At 52.0% G+C, this 16,186-nt stretch overlaps 1 protein-coding gene across 9 annotated transcripts in view; it reads right to left on the minus strand.

The window, feature by feature from the left end:
• The window catches only part of UBN1 (ubinuclein 1), a 34,987-nt gene extending 18,865 nt beyond the window's left edge, over positions 1-16,122 (minus strand). For 5 of the 9 annotated variants that reach the window (XM_030229772.2, XM_030229767.2, XM_050980182.1 and 2 more), the window contains exons 1-12: positions 16,026-16,117; positions 15,141-15,556; positions 13,457-13,543; positions 12,454-12,549; positions 11,808-11,942; positions 11,265-11,368; positions 9,708-10,137; positions 5,592-5,662; positions 3,495-3,624; positions 2,221-2,339; positions 1,640-1,762; positions 646-789 (exon numbers count right to left, since the gene is read on the minus strand). In XM_030229772.2, the coding sequence (XP_030085632.2) occupies positions 646-789; positions 1,640-1,762; positions 2,221-2,339; positions 3,495-3,624; positions 5,592-5,662; positions 9,708-10,137; positions 11,265-11,368; positions 11,808-11,942; positions 12,454-12,549; positions 13,457-13,543; positions 15,141-15,380 (1,679 nt within the window). In that variant the 5' untranslated portion in view covers positions 15,381-15,556; positions 16,026-16,117. Of the gene's footprint in view, positions 1-645; positions 790-1,639; positions 1,763-2,220; positions 2,340-3,494; positions 3,625-5,591; positions 5,663-9,707; positions 10,138-11,264; positions 11,369-11,807; positions 11,943-12,453; positions 12,550-13,456; positions 13,544-15,140; positions 15,557-16,025 lie in introns of all 9 variants that reach the window. The other 4 variants (XM_030229770.2, XM_030229766.2, XM_050980184.1 and 1 more) reach the window with 2 other exon arrangements.
• Between the last annotated feature and the right edge of the window lie 64 nt (positions 16,123-16,186).

A 16,186-nucleotide genomic window follows, 5' to 3' on the forward strand; every position in this document is an offset into this window, starting at 1 on the left:
CAGCTGGGATGGAACAACCCTGGGCAGCAGCCCTGCAGGAAAGGGCCTGGGGCTCCTGGGGGGCAAGGGAAGGGAATCCACTGCTGCAGAGGTGCCCTGCTGAGAGCAAACCATCCCCTGCTCAGCACCTAGGAGGACACATCTGGACACAAATCCAGTTTCAAGATCCCCACAGTCCAAGAGAGATGCCAGCAAACTGGAGACATCCCAAGGAACAGGGACACACAACAGCCAAGGAGAGGTGGAGGGAACTGGGTTTGCTCAGCCTGGAAAAAGGGAAGCCCCAGGAGGAGTCTAATGGCAATTTTCCACTACCTAAAGAGTGGTGGGGACAGGAACAGGATGGAGTCAGACCTTTCTCAAAGGTGCACAGTAAAATCAAAAGCAGGGAATATTCAGTTCAGTGCAGCAAGGGGAATTTTTATAGGAAATAAGGAGAAAAGATCTCATGAAGAATGATCAAGTACCAGAAGAGGAGCCCAAAGATGCTGTGATAAACTCCATCCTTGGGAATTTCCAAAATTCCACAGGCCAAAGCCCTGAGCACTCTGATCTAATTCTGAAGCCAGCCATTCCCTGAGCAAGGGTAGGACTGATGACCTTCCCAGGTCCCCTGGGACAAGGAATCCCTTGATTCTTGCTCACCTGGCCTGCATCCAGCCTTTTGGCCAAAGGGGCTTCACCTCTCCTTCTAGGAAGGTCTTCACATAATCCTCTAGAGACTGAGCCTTATTCTTGTCAAGGTCATAACCATCCATTTTAATCTTCACCAAGTGGCAAAGCAGCTCCCTGAGGAACAGGAAGATTTCACATACAGTTATGCAGATTGACCTTTCCCACTTGGAGATCATTCTCTTTATCCAGGCTGGATAAATACACCAAGACACGCCTGGCTCTTGCTAATACAACCCTGCACTGCCTCCTCAGGAAAGGAGAAGGGAAAGGCACAGTCCTTGCTCTGTGTGTGCACACACATGGATGCACCAGGGAGAAAAGTCTTGTTATCCTTCCCAGTGTAATTTCCTGAACCAGCTGAGGCAGCAAACCAGTGCCAGAGCCACAGGCACCAGTAACAGCCACAGAACTGAACCTCTCTGCAAGGAGAAGGCAGGAAGCACAGCTGGCTATGTCCTACATGGATCAGCAGCACAAACTGATTTGTTCCAGAATAAGAAGACAGCAGGACTGATTTTCCTTTTACCCTTTGTCTCTCTCCCCTATCCTCAGCACTCCCTTCTCTGTCAGCCCCCTGGGTGCCAGGGGCAGCAAAACCCAACAGCTCCAACTGCTTCCACAACCAGAACCTGGGCATGTCAAGAGTCTGGGCTGTAGGATGTCAGCAATTCAGCTGAATCCCTTCTGTTCCCAAAGATCTGACTCTCTCTTTTGGACTCTACACAGAGGCTCTCAGCACTTCTCTCAGGGTTAGCCTGGGCCTGAAATCAGCTGCAGGGTGGGATGCAATAAATGCAGGAATGCTTCCACAAGCAACACCATGTGCCACGAACCTCCAAGCTGACTGCTCCTACAGGTGATCAGCACTGCTTTGGAAACAAAACACAGACACCAAAATGCTTCACTGCCAACTGCAAGGAGTAAGACAGGTCATGAATTTGCTTAATATCAGAGTTATTCAAACCTGATTTCATCATTCCACTGGAATTTCTTCCGTGGGCCCGCGACACGCTTCCCTCCCTTTTCTTCATCCTCATCATCATCAGAGCAAACTCGCTGTTCTTTGTCTTTTTCCTCTTCCAGCATCCTAAAATGAAGACAGAAAATGTGCAAGTGATCACCCTGCAGGTTCAAGGGGAGGATTAAGTATCTCAGAACAGCACTGGACAGAGGTCCCAGTATCAGCAATCTCTGGCTCAGGGTGCAAGCTGAGCTATGGGCTGAAGGTTAAGAAATCTCTCAATATTTTGTAATAGAGATGATGGGACTAATCCAGCCTGACTGTTCCCAGGCTGCCATGTTCCTAAGGACATGCCTGCACAAGCAAAACCCTTCAGCCAAGCTCTGGTTCCATCAGTGCTGCTGTAGTTGGCATGGCCACAGACATGAAGAACACACACAGCTTAATCAGGCCAATCAATGCCCATCAGCAAATGTAACCCAGGGAACAAAAAGAGGTGGCAAACTTCAGGAGAGCAGCCTCCAGGCCACAGGAAGCCTGCTGGGAGAAGCCACAGAGGGGGAATGAGCAAACGAGGAGCTTACTTGGCAAACTTGGCCTGAGTATGAACTTGGCATTCCTCCTGGTACTTGGCCACCTGCTCTGGCATGGCCCTTCCAATGGCTTCCTTCAGCTTCTGCAGAGGCTCCTTCAGGCGCCCACCCTGCAGCAAGCACAGAGCTGTCAGCACAGCAGCCAGGACTGCCTGATAACTTACACTGACTCCATCTCTTTACAGAAGGCTGAGCAATAGTCTGTATTAAGAAACCTATACTTTTAGACCTTAGTTCACTACATGTGGAATTGATTAGTTCTTTAATTAAAACACCATCACTGTCAGTTAATTAAGAAACCTTTGGTAAACAAATCTCCATAACACATTCCACATGTTCACAATACCAGGTGCAGCAAGTGAAGATAAGAATTGTTTCTCATTCTTCTCTCTGATTTTCTCACAGGTTTTTCCCAGAAAGATGCCTGGGAAAGTGTCAGAATCCAGGACATCCCTCTGGCTGCCCTAGATGGCTTGATCCCCTGGGAGGGGGCTCAAGAGACCTTGGCATGAAGCCAAAGACAACTGTGGCTTTGATTTTTAACCCATGGAGAAAATTACCAACTTTATGTGAAGATTTACAAGTCACGAGAGTTTAAGTAGGATAATAGTTAGTTTGTCACAGGGTGAAAAAGTAAAGTTTTGAGGTTTTTAGAATGGGGATTCAGAAGCCAAGATGGAGGGATTTGGGCATGCCTTGTCCTTTTTCTTCTTAGCCTCCATCTCCTGGGTGATGGTGTCACTTTTGGATTGGTTTAGAGTAGAAACACACTGTCTAACATAGATGATAGGCAGTGGAAAATTATAGTAAATAATGTACAGGTAGTTCTTAGTATAAAAAGGTAACATCACCTCTGGGGCAGTCAGTGTGCCACCAACCAACCTGCTGGACAGACCTCAGCAGGTGAGAAAAAGAACGTTAGAGATAACAGAGAATAAACAACCCTGAAAACCACAGCTGAAGAATCCTGACTCCTCCTTCAATCCTGGGGCTGGGAAAAAGAGACTTTCTAACACCTCAGGGTCATCTCAACCGCAGAGACTCCAAGAGGAAAGCTGTCTGTTTCTCTCTGTGGCCAGAGAGCTGCTGCAACACAGAACACCCCAAAATGTTCCCATGGCTGGGACACCAAAATCCAGCCAGCTCCACCCCCACCCAGCCACCGTGCCATGCCCTACAGAGGACACGGCGCTTTGGGGACAGCAACAGCCACGCTGTGCCCAGCAGGGCCACCACCCCGCAGGCCTGGTGGCCACCTCCCTCACCTGCTCGTAGAGGTAGAGCCTGCGGGCTCGCTTCAGCAGCGTGTCCTTGCTGCAGGGGAAGAAGGCAGCCAGGTGGGCGTAGACCCCCGAGCGCACCTGACTGCTGAGCTCCCGCGTCTGCAGCTCGATGCTGGGGACAAACACAGCCTTAGCAGGACTGCCAGCCAGCCCTCAGGGGACTGGGAGGCAGGGACAGAGGGATGAAGGACAAGGTAAACTGTGGGTATCTCTCTGGATTCTAGGATCAATAGGTTTTATCCCAAGCTGTGCTTTCAATCTGGTCTGGGAGTAGCTGGAGAAGGAACAGGTGGAAGTGAGCAGTCTCATCTGCTCTCCCTGGCAGCTGCAGGCAGGAGGGGCAGGCAATGAAATGAGAAGTGCACACTGGTTCTGTCAGCTGCTCTGGCAGTGTAATTCAGGACAAGATGAAATCAAAATTCATCCCTTGGATTTCAACTTCCAAGTGAGTAGACGAGAGAGATCAGAACATGCCAAACTCATCTACACAATTAAACAGAAATTAGGAGCCTGGCTTTTTAAGCCACCTCTCAGTGTCAGAAAGTGTAAAAAATGCCAAGTGATTCATCATCACCATCATTAAAGTCACAGAATGCTTTGAATTGGAAGGGACCTTAAAGCTCATCCCATCCCACCCCCTGCCATGGACAGGGACACCTTCCACTGTTCCAGGTTGCTGAAAACCCTGCCCAGCCTGGCCTTGGGCACTGCCAGGGATCCAGGGGCAGCCCCAGCTGCTCTGGGCACCCTGTGCCAGGGCCTGCCCACCCTGCCAGGGAACAATTCCTAATTCCCAATATCCCATCCAGCCCTGCCCTCTGGCAGTGAGAGACATTCCCTGTGTCCTGTCCCTCCATGCTTTGTCCCCAGTCCCTCTCCAGCTCTCCTGGAGCCCCTTTAGGCCCTGGCAGGGGCTCTGAGGTGTCCCTGGAGCCTTCTCCTCTCCAGGTGAGCACCCCCAGCTCTGCCAGCCTGGCTCCAGAGCAGAGGGGCTCCAGCCCTTGGGGCATCTCCATGGGCTCCCCTGGGCTCTCTCCAGCAGCTCCACATCCTTCCTGTGCTGGGCCCCAGGGCTGGGGCAGCTCTGCAGGTGGGGTCTCAGCTGAGGGGGCAGAGGGGCAGAATCCCTCCCTGCTGCTGCCCAGCCCAGGGCTCAGCCCAGCCCAGGGGGGTTTCTGGGTGCACAGAGAGGGGAGCATGTCCAGCCTCTCACCCACCATCACCCCAAGTTCTTCTCCCAGGGCTGCCCACAGTGAGTTCTCAGTCTATACTCATGTCTGGGGTTCCCTTCATCCAAATCGTGCAGCAAAATTGTACAAATCTGTCTAAATCTCCTCTGAGTGAGGCTGAAGTGATCAGTTTGCCACCAGACAAGGACTGTTTGTGTAGCCAGCACTGGAATGCTGGAAGGTGGTAATCAGCCATGGAAATGAGAGGGAAACAGAGTCCCAAACTCCCCTAGGCAGTTCCCAGCAATTGCCTGGATAAACCTTAATGAAATTAAAGCCTGGGTGTCAGTATTATTGCACTGATCACAAAAGCCTGTGCATTCATCAGCCCTCTCCAGGCTCTGGCAGAAGAATGAAGCCATTATCTGCAGCTGCCTGAGCAACACTGGCACTCTGTAATTTGGGGCCTCAAAATACAGAGCAGGAATGGAATTCCTCCAGTTTTCCCAGAGAACCAGTGAACACAGCAGCCTTATCCCAGTTATAAACAATTCTACATAGCATGTAAGTTAAGTAGCAAAAACACACCTGCCATCTCTCACAGGGAGACATTTACTGGTCTTGCATCAAGCTAAACTCACAGGTCAAGTGACCAAATTTAGGCCCATAAATATCAGGCAGCATCTTGAGAACAGGAGGCCTGGATACATTCCCTCCAACACTCTCCTAGCTCATCATATTTCAACTGAAAACCATTTGTAGGAGACTTTCATGTTATTCTGGGCATGTTCTGCCTGGAAGACCTGTACAAGGACAACCCCACAATTCCTACTGAACCTGCTCCTGAATTTACCAAAAATGCTCTGCCTAATGCTCTCCTTTCCCACACCTCTCTGCTAGCAGCACTTACTCCAGTATGATGTTGTTGATGTCCTGAGTGAAGAATCTCTGCTTGCCTTCTCCCTCAGCAGCTCTGGCAGCCTGGAAATCAGGAAATAACACAAACCATCAGAACTTCACAGCTGGCACGAGCAACCAGGTGTCTCCAAAACCACCACAGAACTACTGCAAAACAAGGCACAGCTTTATTACACAAACTCTGCCACAGCAGAAGTGTGAACCTCCCCAGCTCAAGTCCAACCCTGCCTGACCTGGTAACACCTGACTTTCCCATCCTCTCCAGATGCACTGGAGTTACCACTCTGGAGTGAAGAGTCCTCTGTTTCCTGGGACAAAGGAGGTGACTTCTCTGCCAAACTTGCCATGGGGACAACAACAGCTGCAGGGCATGGCTTTAACTTCTCAGGAGATGGAGGAATATGAGCACAGAGAGTGTCCCTGGACCAGGAAAGCTCAAACAAATCACATCTAAGGAAGGTTGAGGAGACGTATCACCAGGTTTTCCAGATCCATCTGGAAACTAAGCCAAGACACCAAGAGAGAAGAGTCACAGCCACAGGGGATGTGTTACTCCCAGTCAACACCATGGAAACAAAAAAAAAGTCCAGTTCAGGAAGCTTCCAGAGCTATGACTGCAGCTCACAAAGTGCTGCCCAAAAACATCACACCCATGAAAAATATGTCCAGCAGGAAAATAATTCCAAGAGATGAATGAGATAGTAGCAAATTGCCAAGAGCTTTCAGTTTTTTCTGAGTGGGGATATAAACAAAACTGGGATTTGGCACAAGGCACCACCATGAGTTAGTGATTCCTTGCACGGGGAAGCAGACCAGGAGAGGATTTTGAAATCCCATGATTTACCACTCCAAAGTTGAGGCAGGCAAGCAATTAATTTATGCCCAGAGGGTGAACATTCCTCCCTGCCAGCAGCAGGTGATGTCAAAGGAGAAGACTCAATGCTATTTCCTCAACAGGAAAATGATTTAGGAAGGAGAGGGTTAAAGTCAAAGCAGTTAAAGTAGAAGAGGAAATGCCAGGAGGCTCCATTTAACTCAGGAGATGCTCCCAGCTCTGGGATGAAGAGACTTGGCTCTCAGGCAGAGGTAGAGCACCTCTTCACTGACACTTGAGCTCATGTCCCACAGCCCTAACTGACCCACAGGTTTCAGTTTCTTTCTTTTCTTAACATCCACAATCCAGCAACAGAGACACAGCAGCAGGAAAATCTAAGCAGGAAAATCAGTATGGACTCTGCTATTAAACTGTTTCACAACACCATAACAATTAACCTGATACCATGGAACTTCCAAAATATTCTCCTTTAACTCAGACAGAGTCACAAACAGCTGCTTTGGTGCTTTCTGGAACAGAAACATCCACCAAGAGCCCATTATTTTATCAGCTGTGGCAATACTTGCTTCAGTTCCTCCTCCCCTCCCATCTGCTCACCCCAGTGCACAACTCAGCAGAACAGTTCACTAAGAGCAGCTTATCTTCATCGACAGGAGTTACTCAGCATCCCCCACTTCAGTAAGAGGTGCTCTAAACTGAAGTGCCCCAGGAAGCAGAACCACCCCAGAGCTCCAAGGGCATGTTTATGACTTGAAATCAGTGTTTAAAACCACACCAGCAGCAGGAACAAAACCTCCCAGCACTGCTGACAGGCTGATAGTGACACCCTGACACCACTTTGACAGGCCAGGAAGGGATCCCTGAGCAGCAACCAGTATTCTCCTTCTCCAAAACAGACTGGAGCTTCCCAGAGCACACCACACTGTGGAGAAGATGGGTGAGACCCCCAGGAACCCAGCTGCAGGAGGAGCAACTGGTGAAAAGACATAAGACCATCCTTCTAGACATTAATATATTCCACTCCCTTGTTGGAACCCTGGCTGCTGAGAATTTGAGACTTTCTGTGCTGCCAGGCACTGACCCCTAAGAGAGCACTGCACTGACCTGAGGCTGTGGAGAAGTTTCCAAAATGGAATGTCAGAGCTGGGATTGTGGGTGTGGAGTTTGAACAGAAGTGTGTGATATCACAGGGTGGGAAACTCAGAGTTTCAGGGTTTAGAATACAGTAATAGATATAAAGCAAGATGGAGGTTTTAGGGTGGAGGCTGCTCCTGCTTCTTCACCTTCTTCTCCATGGGTTTGGATAAATGTCCACACTGCAGGCATGGGTGGTTGGTTATTGGGTTAAAAGTAAAAATAATTTAGGTGTCATTTCTTAATTGGACAGTTTAGCCTTAAAAGGCCCTGTAGAGAGAGATACATTGCCATTTTCTACCTTGTTAGAGCAAAGTACTGTAGAACTCACAGCTTGTGAGACAGTAACCTAGATAAGAACTAATAAACATCTGAGTCCCAACAAGAAATACTGTCTGGTGATTTAATCCTGACCTTGAGAGAAAAGAAGCAAAGAATCCATTACTCTCTAAATGGGACCCAACACCCAGATGCTAAAAATGGCTGAAGGACTCAAATTGCCAAATTGGAGCAGCTCCAGTGGTACCCAAGCTTCAGCAAAGGATCTGCCTGTGACATGGAGATGGTTCTAGCAAATCCCCAAGCCCCATCTAGAGGGCTTTCCAGGCCTTCTCCCAGTGCAGAACTGTGGCAATGCTTTTCAGCTGCACCCTCTTTACAGATTTTACACACACAGCACTGGGCACCCCTTCAGTGTCCTGACCAGCACAGCCTCTTAAAAATATAGTGGCATTTGTCCTTGTCATGGTTTAATCCCAGCCTGCAACTCAGCCCCACACAGCTGCTGCTCCCTCACCCAGGTGGGATGGGGCAGGAAATCATATGGGTAAAAGTGAGAAAACCCATGGGCTGAGACAAGGCAGTGTAACAGGTAAAGCAAAAGCCATGCAAGCAAAGGAAACAAGGAATTCTTTCCCCACTTCCCACGGACAGGCAGGTGTTGAGCCATCCCCAGGACAACAGGGCTCCATCACATGTATCATGTGGGAAAACAAATGCCATCACTCCAAACATCCCCCTCTTCCTTTCCCCCCAGTTTTATATGCTGATCATGATCCCCCTGTCTGGGATATCCCTGCTGGGATCAGCTATCCTGGCTGTCCCCTCCCAGCTCCTCCTGCCCCCCAGGCCCCTCACTGGGAGTGTGGGGTGGGAGCAGCAAAGGCCTTGGCACTGGGTGAGCACTCCCTGCTCAACAACAAAACATCCCTGGGTTATCAGCTCTCTTCACAGCACAATTCAAAACTGCCCCAGAACAGCCACTGTGGCCACCTCTATCCCAGCCCAAACCAGCCCTCCAGGCTCAGTAATTCACAGTTCAGTCCATTCATTCACACTGACTCTGGAAATTACTGCTTGCATCAGGAGCATACTGTTCCAAGAGGGGTAAAGAAGGAATCCTGGTCAGGTGTGATCTCAAGCATCACATTTAGCACCTGACAAGATCCAGCACTTGGACATCACCTGACATCTGGGCCTTCAAGAAAATCATTTAGAGGAAACTGAATGGCACAAAGGTGTGACCCCAGTGGATCTGAGAAACTCCTCCACTGGAGTGTGCTCTGTCCCTGGCTGCTGCCGCACACAGCCAGCAGAGCTGGGCCTTCCTGTCACACACAGCCAGCAGAGCTGTGCCCCTCCTGCCACACACAGCCAGCAGAGCTGGGCCTTCCTGTCACATACAGCCAGCAGAGCTGTGCCCCTCCTGTCACACACAGCCAGCAGAGCTGTGCCCCTCCTGTCACACACAGCCAGCAGAGCTGTGCCCCTCCTGTCACACACAGCCAGCAGAGAGAGCTGTGCCACTCCTGTCACACACAGCCAGCAGAGCTGTGCCCCTCCTGTCACACACAGCCAGCAGAGAGCTGTGCCCCTCCTGTCACACACTCCCAGCAGAGCTGTGCCCCTCCTGTCACACACTCCCAGCAGAGCTGTGCCCCTCCTGTCACACACTCCCAGCAGAGCTGTGCCCCTCCTGTCACACACTCCCAGCAGAGCTGTGCCCCTCCTGTCACACACTCCCAGCAGAGCTGTGCCCCTCCTGTCACACACTCCCAGCAGAGCTGTACCACTCCTGTCACACACTCCCAGCAGAGCTGTGCCCCCTGCCAGCCCCACTGCCCCCAGGAGCTGCTGTACCTGAGCCAGTTCCTTGATCCTTTTCTCCAGGGGGGCTGGCAGCCCTTCTGGGAGGGATGGTGGCTGCTTGAACTCCTGCTCCAAGGCAGGGTCGCTGCCATCCTCCAGCTCAGGGCAGGGGCTGCCCTCGGGGGACTCGCTGAGGAGCCGCTCCAGGTCCAGCTCGCTCAGGGAGTCCATGGCTGAGGCTGCCTGGAGCAGGTCACTGTCACTGGCGTGGCCAAAGAGGGACAGCAGAGGGTCAGCCATGGCCTCTGCCTCCCTTGGGGCTGCAGGGTCTGCTGGGGAAGGGGTCACCACTTTCTGCTCTTCGTCTTTTTTCTTCTGAGCATCCTTCTCCTTCTGGAACTTCTTCAGCATCTCCTTGACACTGAGAGCTCCAGAGTATTTCTTCTTCTTCTTCTCCTTACTTGCATTTAATGCTGTGAAGCTGCAAACAAAGAGTAGAGGGGGAAAGGGAACTGAATACAAGATCAAGTAGCAGACAGGGTCCCTTCTCCCCCAGTTCACTTCAGGCGCAATTCCCTGGCAAGTCTTAGCTCCTTAACCAATTACAGCAGAAAAAGTATTTTACAGCTTCTAAAAGTCTCAGGGTTCTTTCTGGCTGCTCCTCCCAGCTCAGAGAAGGCTGTCCTGAGTCACTGCAGAGAGGTGCTGAGGCCTAAACCACCTCCACAGAGCCCTGCTTTCAGTAGCTACATGAAATTGTTGTTATTCCAGCAAGGAAGGTTGGGAAATGCACAATTAGTACAGAGGAACTGAGGCAGGACAGAGTTAGTGTGAAGCTTTCTGCTGTGTTAAAACCAGGAGAACAAATTCCTTTCCTTGCTCACTTTGAAGGAATCACACACTGATGATACCACACCACACATGGGCTGCTGCTGCCCAAAAGCAGATCCATGCAGGAAAAAATAAATTACAAAGAACAGTTAAAGGAAGAAGGAAAAAAACTGAGGAGGAAAATACAGGAAATTAATGAAAATCAACAGATATAGATACTGAAAGAGACAGGCCAGGCAGACCAATGCATGGACAGAGCTACAGCACAAGATAACTCAGAACAAAATGAAAACTCATTCCATTTTACAGCCCAAAAGCTATAAAGGAGCTGAGCACTCATCCAAGAAATACTTTGGGCAGGAGTACAAAGGACTGCCCAGAGAGAGCAGTAACACAGTCTGCCTTGTAACCTCTCCCTCCCTGGCAGCCCCACACTGACAGCCCCGAGCCCTTCCCACCTGCCTTTCCTCCCACAGCTCCATCCCAACAGTTGTTATCTTTCCCTCTCCTCTCCAGACCTGTTCCCACTAAACAGAGCACCAAAAACACCACTCCTGCAGCCAGCTGTGCCCCTCTTTGCTCACACACTGCTGCTGTGGAGCTGTGCTCCTTCCCTGATCATCCCCTGCCTTTCTTTCCCACTTGGCAAGCAACAGTTTTCCTGCTGTTTGCAATGTGCATTAAAGCCACCCCACACTGCAACAGCTTCCTATTGCAGCCACCTGGAACCCTGAAACAAAGTGCTGAGCAGCAAGAATTGCCTCCTCCCATCCTTACCCAGCTTTTGGAAACTTGGACTTCTTTGATTTCTTTTCCTTGTCGTAAGAATCATCCTTCTTCTTCTTCTTTATTTTTTCACCCCCATCTTTCAACTTCCGCTTCTGCAGAGGGTTAAAAATGAGTCACAATCAAAGAGTTTCCCACAACACTGCCAGCACTCCCAGAGCCACTTTGGGACCTCTCCCAGGAGTGTGAAAACACAGAACTCATTAACCCCACCCCCTACATCACTCACCACGGTTCTGGCACGTGTTGCCTTCAGCATTTGACAGCACCCCCATAATGCTGTGACTTCCATGGTGACAGGGAGCTGCTGCCACCTCTGCTCTGGGAACCAGGTAACCCCACCAGAGTCTTATCCATGCCAGACATGCTTCATTTTACTCAGAAATTTTAGGATACAGTGGGATTTCAAGTGCCTATCCCTATTCTGTCCACACCAAGTCACAAATCTCTCCCACTCTGGATGTTAGCACACTTTCAATGCAGCAAGCTCTGAGCTGTAACAGAGGGAATAATTGAGAAAGCTGCCTTCCTGACCTTGGGACACTTCTTCTTCTTCTCTTTGACATAGTCATCCTCAGACTCAGAGGCCTGCCGGAACTGCAGCGTTCCTGAGTTGATGTAGAACCCTCCATACTTGGTAGTGAGAGAGGCAGGAACCAGCTCATCATACTGCAAATAACGGAGAACACTTCATTGGCACTGGCACCTGGTTACTGCATTCCTTAGCTCAGCTGCTTGGAAGATGCAGTGGGATTCATGGAATCACAAAACATGCTGAGTTGGAAGGGACCCATCAGACTGAGTCCAGCTCCTGGCCCTGCACAGACACCTCAACAATCCCAAGTGTGCATCCCTGAGAGCACTGTCCAAATGCTCTGGAGCTCACACAGGCTTGGTGCTGCGGCTTTGAGAAAGGGTGCATGCTGCACCATGCCCTGGGGGAAGAACCTTTTCCTGATATCCCAGCTAAAGCTCCCTGATTCAGCTCCAGCCATGTCCTCAAGTCCTGTCCCTGGCCACAAGACTGAGGAGGTCGTGCTCCCCCAGGAACACACTGGAATGCCTACCAGAATCTCCTGCCATGCAGCTGCCCCAGAGCTCTCACTCCCTGGCCCTGGCAGCCTCGTGGCTCACTCCCAGAGCAGGTTCAGCCTCCCCTCAGCCACCTTTAGGCACTCACAGCTTCCGAGTTGTCGATGAAGGAGTCGGACTCATCATAGCCATAGCCCATATCAATCAAATCCTGAATCCGGTCCTTCCTGCGCCTCTTGCCACCCTGAACAAGGAAACATGGACACTGTCATCACTTTTCCATCCCAGCAGCACAGAGATACCCTGACACAGGACAGCAACACTGCCTCCAGGACAGAAAAGCTTACAGCAGAAGCAAAGCAGGGCTGGCTCCCATCACACTGTGCTCCCAGGGTGTGGCAAATCCAGTTTTAAGCCTTGTCATACAGAAACAAACAGTGCAACCAAATGAAAAACTGCCAGCCAGACTCCACACTGAACTGGGTCTGCATCCCTTCAACAATCCTGCCAGGGCTCTCTTCCACAGGGCTTGCTCTTCTCTAAGCTTTCCAGCAGGTACAGACTCAGTGCTACAGACATCAAACACCCACAGAGTGTGGCAGGGTGACCCACGGGCCAAATCTGTGTCACAGAACAACACACAACTTGCTGCCCCAAAGTGCCAAAGGGTATAAAAACCACAGTGTGGTTTTACTGTCAGCCACAGAAATAATGCAAAAGGAAGAACAGAAAGGAACAGGTAAGAGAGATCCATGCAGCAGGGTCCTGAGGGCAGTGTCCTCATCCTAGCCCCGTGCTCAGAGACTCTGAACATTCCATCCTGCCACAGCAACAAGGCCTAGGAATTCATTTTTGCTTAAGGAAAACTCAATTTTATCAATCACAGTAAGTGATTTGCTGCTCACTTCAGTTCATGTAATTTGCTTTAATCAGACTCATCTGATTTAAGAATGAATCTGAACTATTTTTGCAGCCCTGAGACAGAAAAAGTTCCTGTTCTCCCCCAGTCCTTTATCCTGGCTGCCAGCACATGGCAGCCAGGATAAAGGACTGGGGGAGAACAGGAACTTGAGAGCCAGTGAGCATTACCTGAGACCTGAACAGCACTGCCCAGCCCCAAGAACAACAAAATGTAAATAAGAAACACTTACATATTTTTCTTCAAACTTCCTAGCAAGAGCCTCCACTTTATGCCTTTCCTTTTCCTCATCATTGAAGGGATCAGCTGGGTCTTTCTTCTGCAGAAACAAAAAGGGTAAAACAATGACAGCCAATCTTGTCACAGTGCCACCAAAACTGCAGGAGTTAAACCCATCCTGACTGGAGCAGCTGGGCAGAAGCTCAGATGAACCAACTTTTAGGACAGTGCTGAACATCTTCATCAGTGACAGGACAGTGGGATCAGGGCACTCTCAGCATGTCTGGGGATGCCACCCAGCTGTGTGGGGTGGCTGACACACCTGAGGGATGGGAGTACATCCAGAGGGACCTGGCAAGGCTGAAGATCTGGGACCATGGGAGCCTCATGAGGTTCAACCAAGCAAGATGCTGGAGATGCACCTGGAACCTGTGGGATCAGTCCAGACTGGGAGATTAAGGGATTTAGAGCAGCCCCAGGAGAAGGATTTGGGCTGTTGGAGGGTGAGAGCTGGACCTGCCTGGCTGTGAGCTCCCAGAAACCCCCTGGGCTGGGCTGAGCCCCATTGTGGGCAGCAGCAGGGGGGGATTCTGCCCCCTCAGCTGAGACCCCACCTGCAGAGCTGCCCCAGCCCTGGGGCCAACAGCAGCAGGACCTGGAGCTGCTGGAGAGAGCCCAGGGCAGCCCATGGAAATGCCCCAAGGGCTGGAGCCCCTCTGGAGCCAGGCTGGCAGAGCTGGGGGTGCTCACCTGGAGAGGAGAAGGCTCCAGGGACACCTCAGTGCCCCTGCCAGGGCCTAAAGGGGCTCCAGGAGAGCTGGAGAGGGACTGGGGACAAGGCACGGAGGGACAGGACACAGGGAATGGCTCCCACTGCCAGAGGGCAGGCATGGATAGGATATTGGGAAGGAATTGTTCCCTGGCAGGGTGGGCAGGCCCTGGCACAGGGTGCCCAGAGCAGCTGTGGCTGCCCCTGGATCCCTGGCAGTGCCCAAGGCCAGGATAGGCAGGGCTTGGAGCACCTGGGACAGTGGGAGTTGTCTCTGCCCATGGCAGGGGATGGGATGGGATGAGCTTTAAGGTCCCTTCCAAGCCAAATTATGCTGGGATTCTGAGAGTGTCCCTGTGGTTTGGGTGCTCTCCCAGCTAGTTTTGTACCTGCCTCTGCTTCTCACAACTCTCAAAAACCCCCCCCAAAAATTAAATGGCATAAAACATCAACTGACTGCTAACAGTCCTGAAGGCAAACAGTAAAAGGAACAGAATCCAGTAAGTTTCTTTTCATAGACAAACACTCCTAACTCAAACTTTAGATGCTACAGGAGTTTTCATTCATGTCTGCTTTGGTGCTCTTTGGAAAACAGCTCCTTATCACTGCCAGCTGCCCAGGTACCAAAACTCACTTTAGATCCAGCCATTCCAAAGTGAATGAGCATCACAGCCCACACCTGCCACACCAAAACACCCTCCCAACACCAAACTCCAGCCAGGGCAAAGGAATGCCCCAGCATGGCCTGACAACAAGCACCCCAGCCTGGGGGTCAGTTCTCCTGCCTGCAGGATGTTCACCCACCCTCCTCCCACCTCGCAGCACCCCACAGAAAACACTGATCCAGCACTCACAACAGCCATGCTGAGACAGCCCTTGAGACCTTCAGCTACAGCACAGATCCCCACAGACCCCCAGGGACACTCACCTTGTCACCTGAAGAACCCCCTTTTACTTTCCCCCGACAGCTCTTGAGGAGATCGGGGTAGAAGAACTCGGGGCAGCGTTTGTGGTCGGGCTCGAAGAGGGTCAGAGTGATGCGCACGGCCGTGGCCGCCGGCTCCGCCTCCGGGGGCTGCTCTGCCTCGTCCTTCCGAGACCTCTTGAGGAAGCTGCTGCTCAGGGGCCCGTGCAGAGTGGTGAACGACACCCTGTGGGGCTCTGTCATGGCTATGGCCAAGCCTTACCAGGCCTCACGGCATCGTTCCCATCGCATTAGGAAAGGTCTGTGGGACTGCACTGCTGGATTTCACCGCGGGTAACCGAGGATGCTGGCAGCAGAACAAGTGCTTTGCATTTGGAGTTTTCCCGGGAAGTGACAAAGGGCCGTGCTGCGAGCGCTTGCTGCAATCATTAGAGAGAAAAAGGAGAGAAAGAGAGAAGTCAAGCCTTGTACCAGTCTTCCCTCCAACACTGGAAGTTCCTCGCTATCCCTCCAGTTCCATTGCAGCTCGCTCTCCTCACACCGCACCGCTCCATTGGTAAGGGCTGAAGGAATTCCAACTGCCGGGGAAAAAAACGAGCCCGCCACACTCGCTCTGATGCGGCCCAGGAGCCCCGGGCACGAACACCGGGCTGGGCTGCACCTCCCGGGCCGGGGCTGCGCTCCGGCCGCCCGATGTCCCGCTGCACGGAGGCCCGCTCGCCGCTCACGGCTCACCGCTGTCTCTGGGACAGCGGCCCCGGCGGGGGCCGAGCGGGGCCCAGGGCTGCGCGGGGCCCGGGGAGGCAGCTCCGCCGGAGGGAGCGCGGCCGGCGGGGCGGAGGAGCGGCCCGAGGCCGCGGTGCCGGTGCCGGGCCCGCCCTCACTCACCGCCGGCGGGACGCAGCCGCCGCCGCTCCGGGCCCGCTCCGGCCCCGCGCCCGCGTCACGTGGGCGGTGCTGCCCTCGCGCCGGGCCGCGCGCGCCAGGGCCAATCAGCGACGGCTCTAGCGGCCACGCCTCGCAGAGCAACCAATCAGCGGCTGCTGCCG

This window comes from Serinus canaria, chromosome 14 (genome assembly GCF_022539315.1).
Source record: "Serinus canaria isolate serCan28SL12 chromosome 14, serCan2020, whole genome shotgun sequence".
In the NCBI taxonomy this organism is placed as follows: Eukaryota; Metazoa; Chordata; class Aves; order Passeriformes; family Fringillidae; genus Serinus; species Serinus canaria.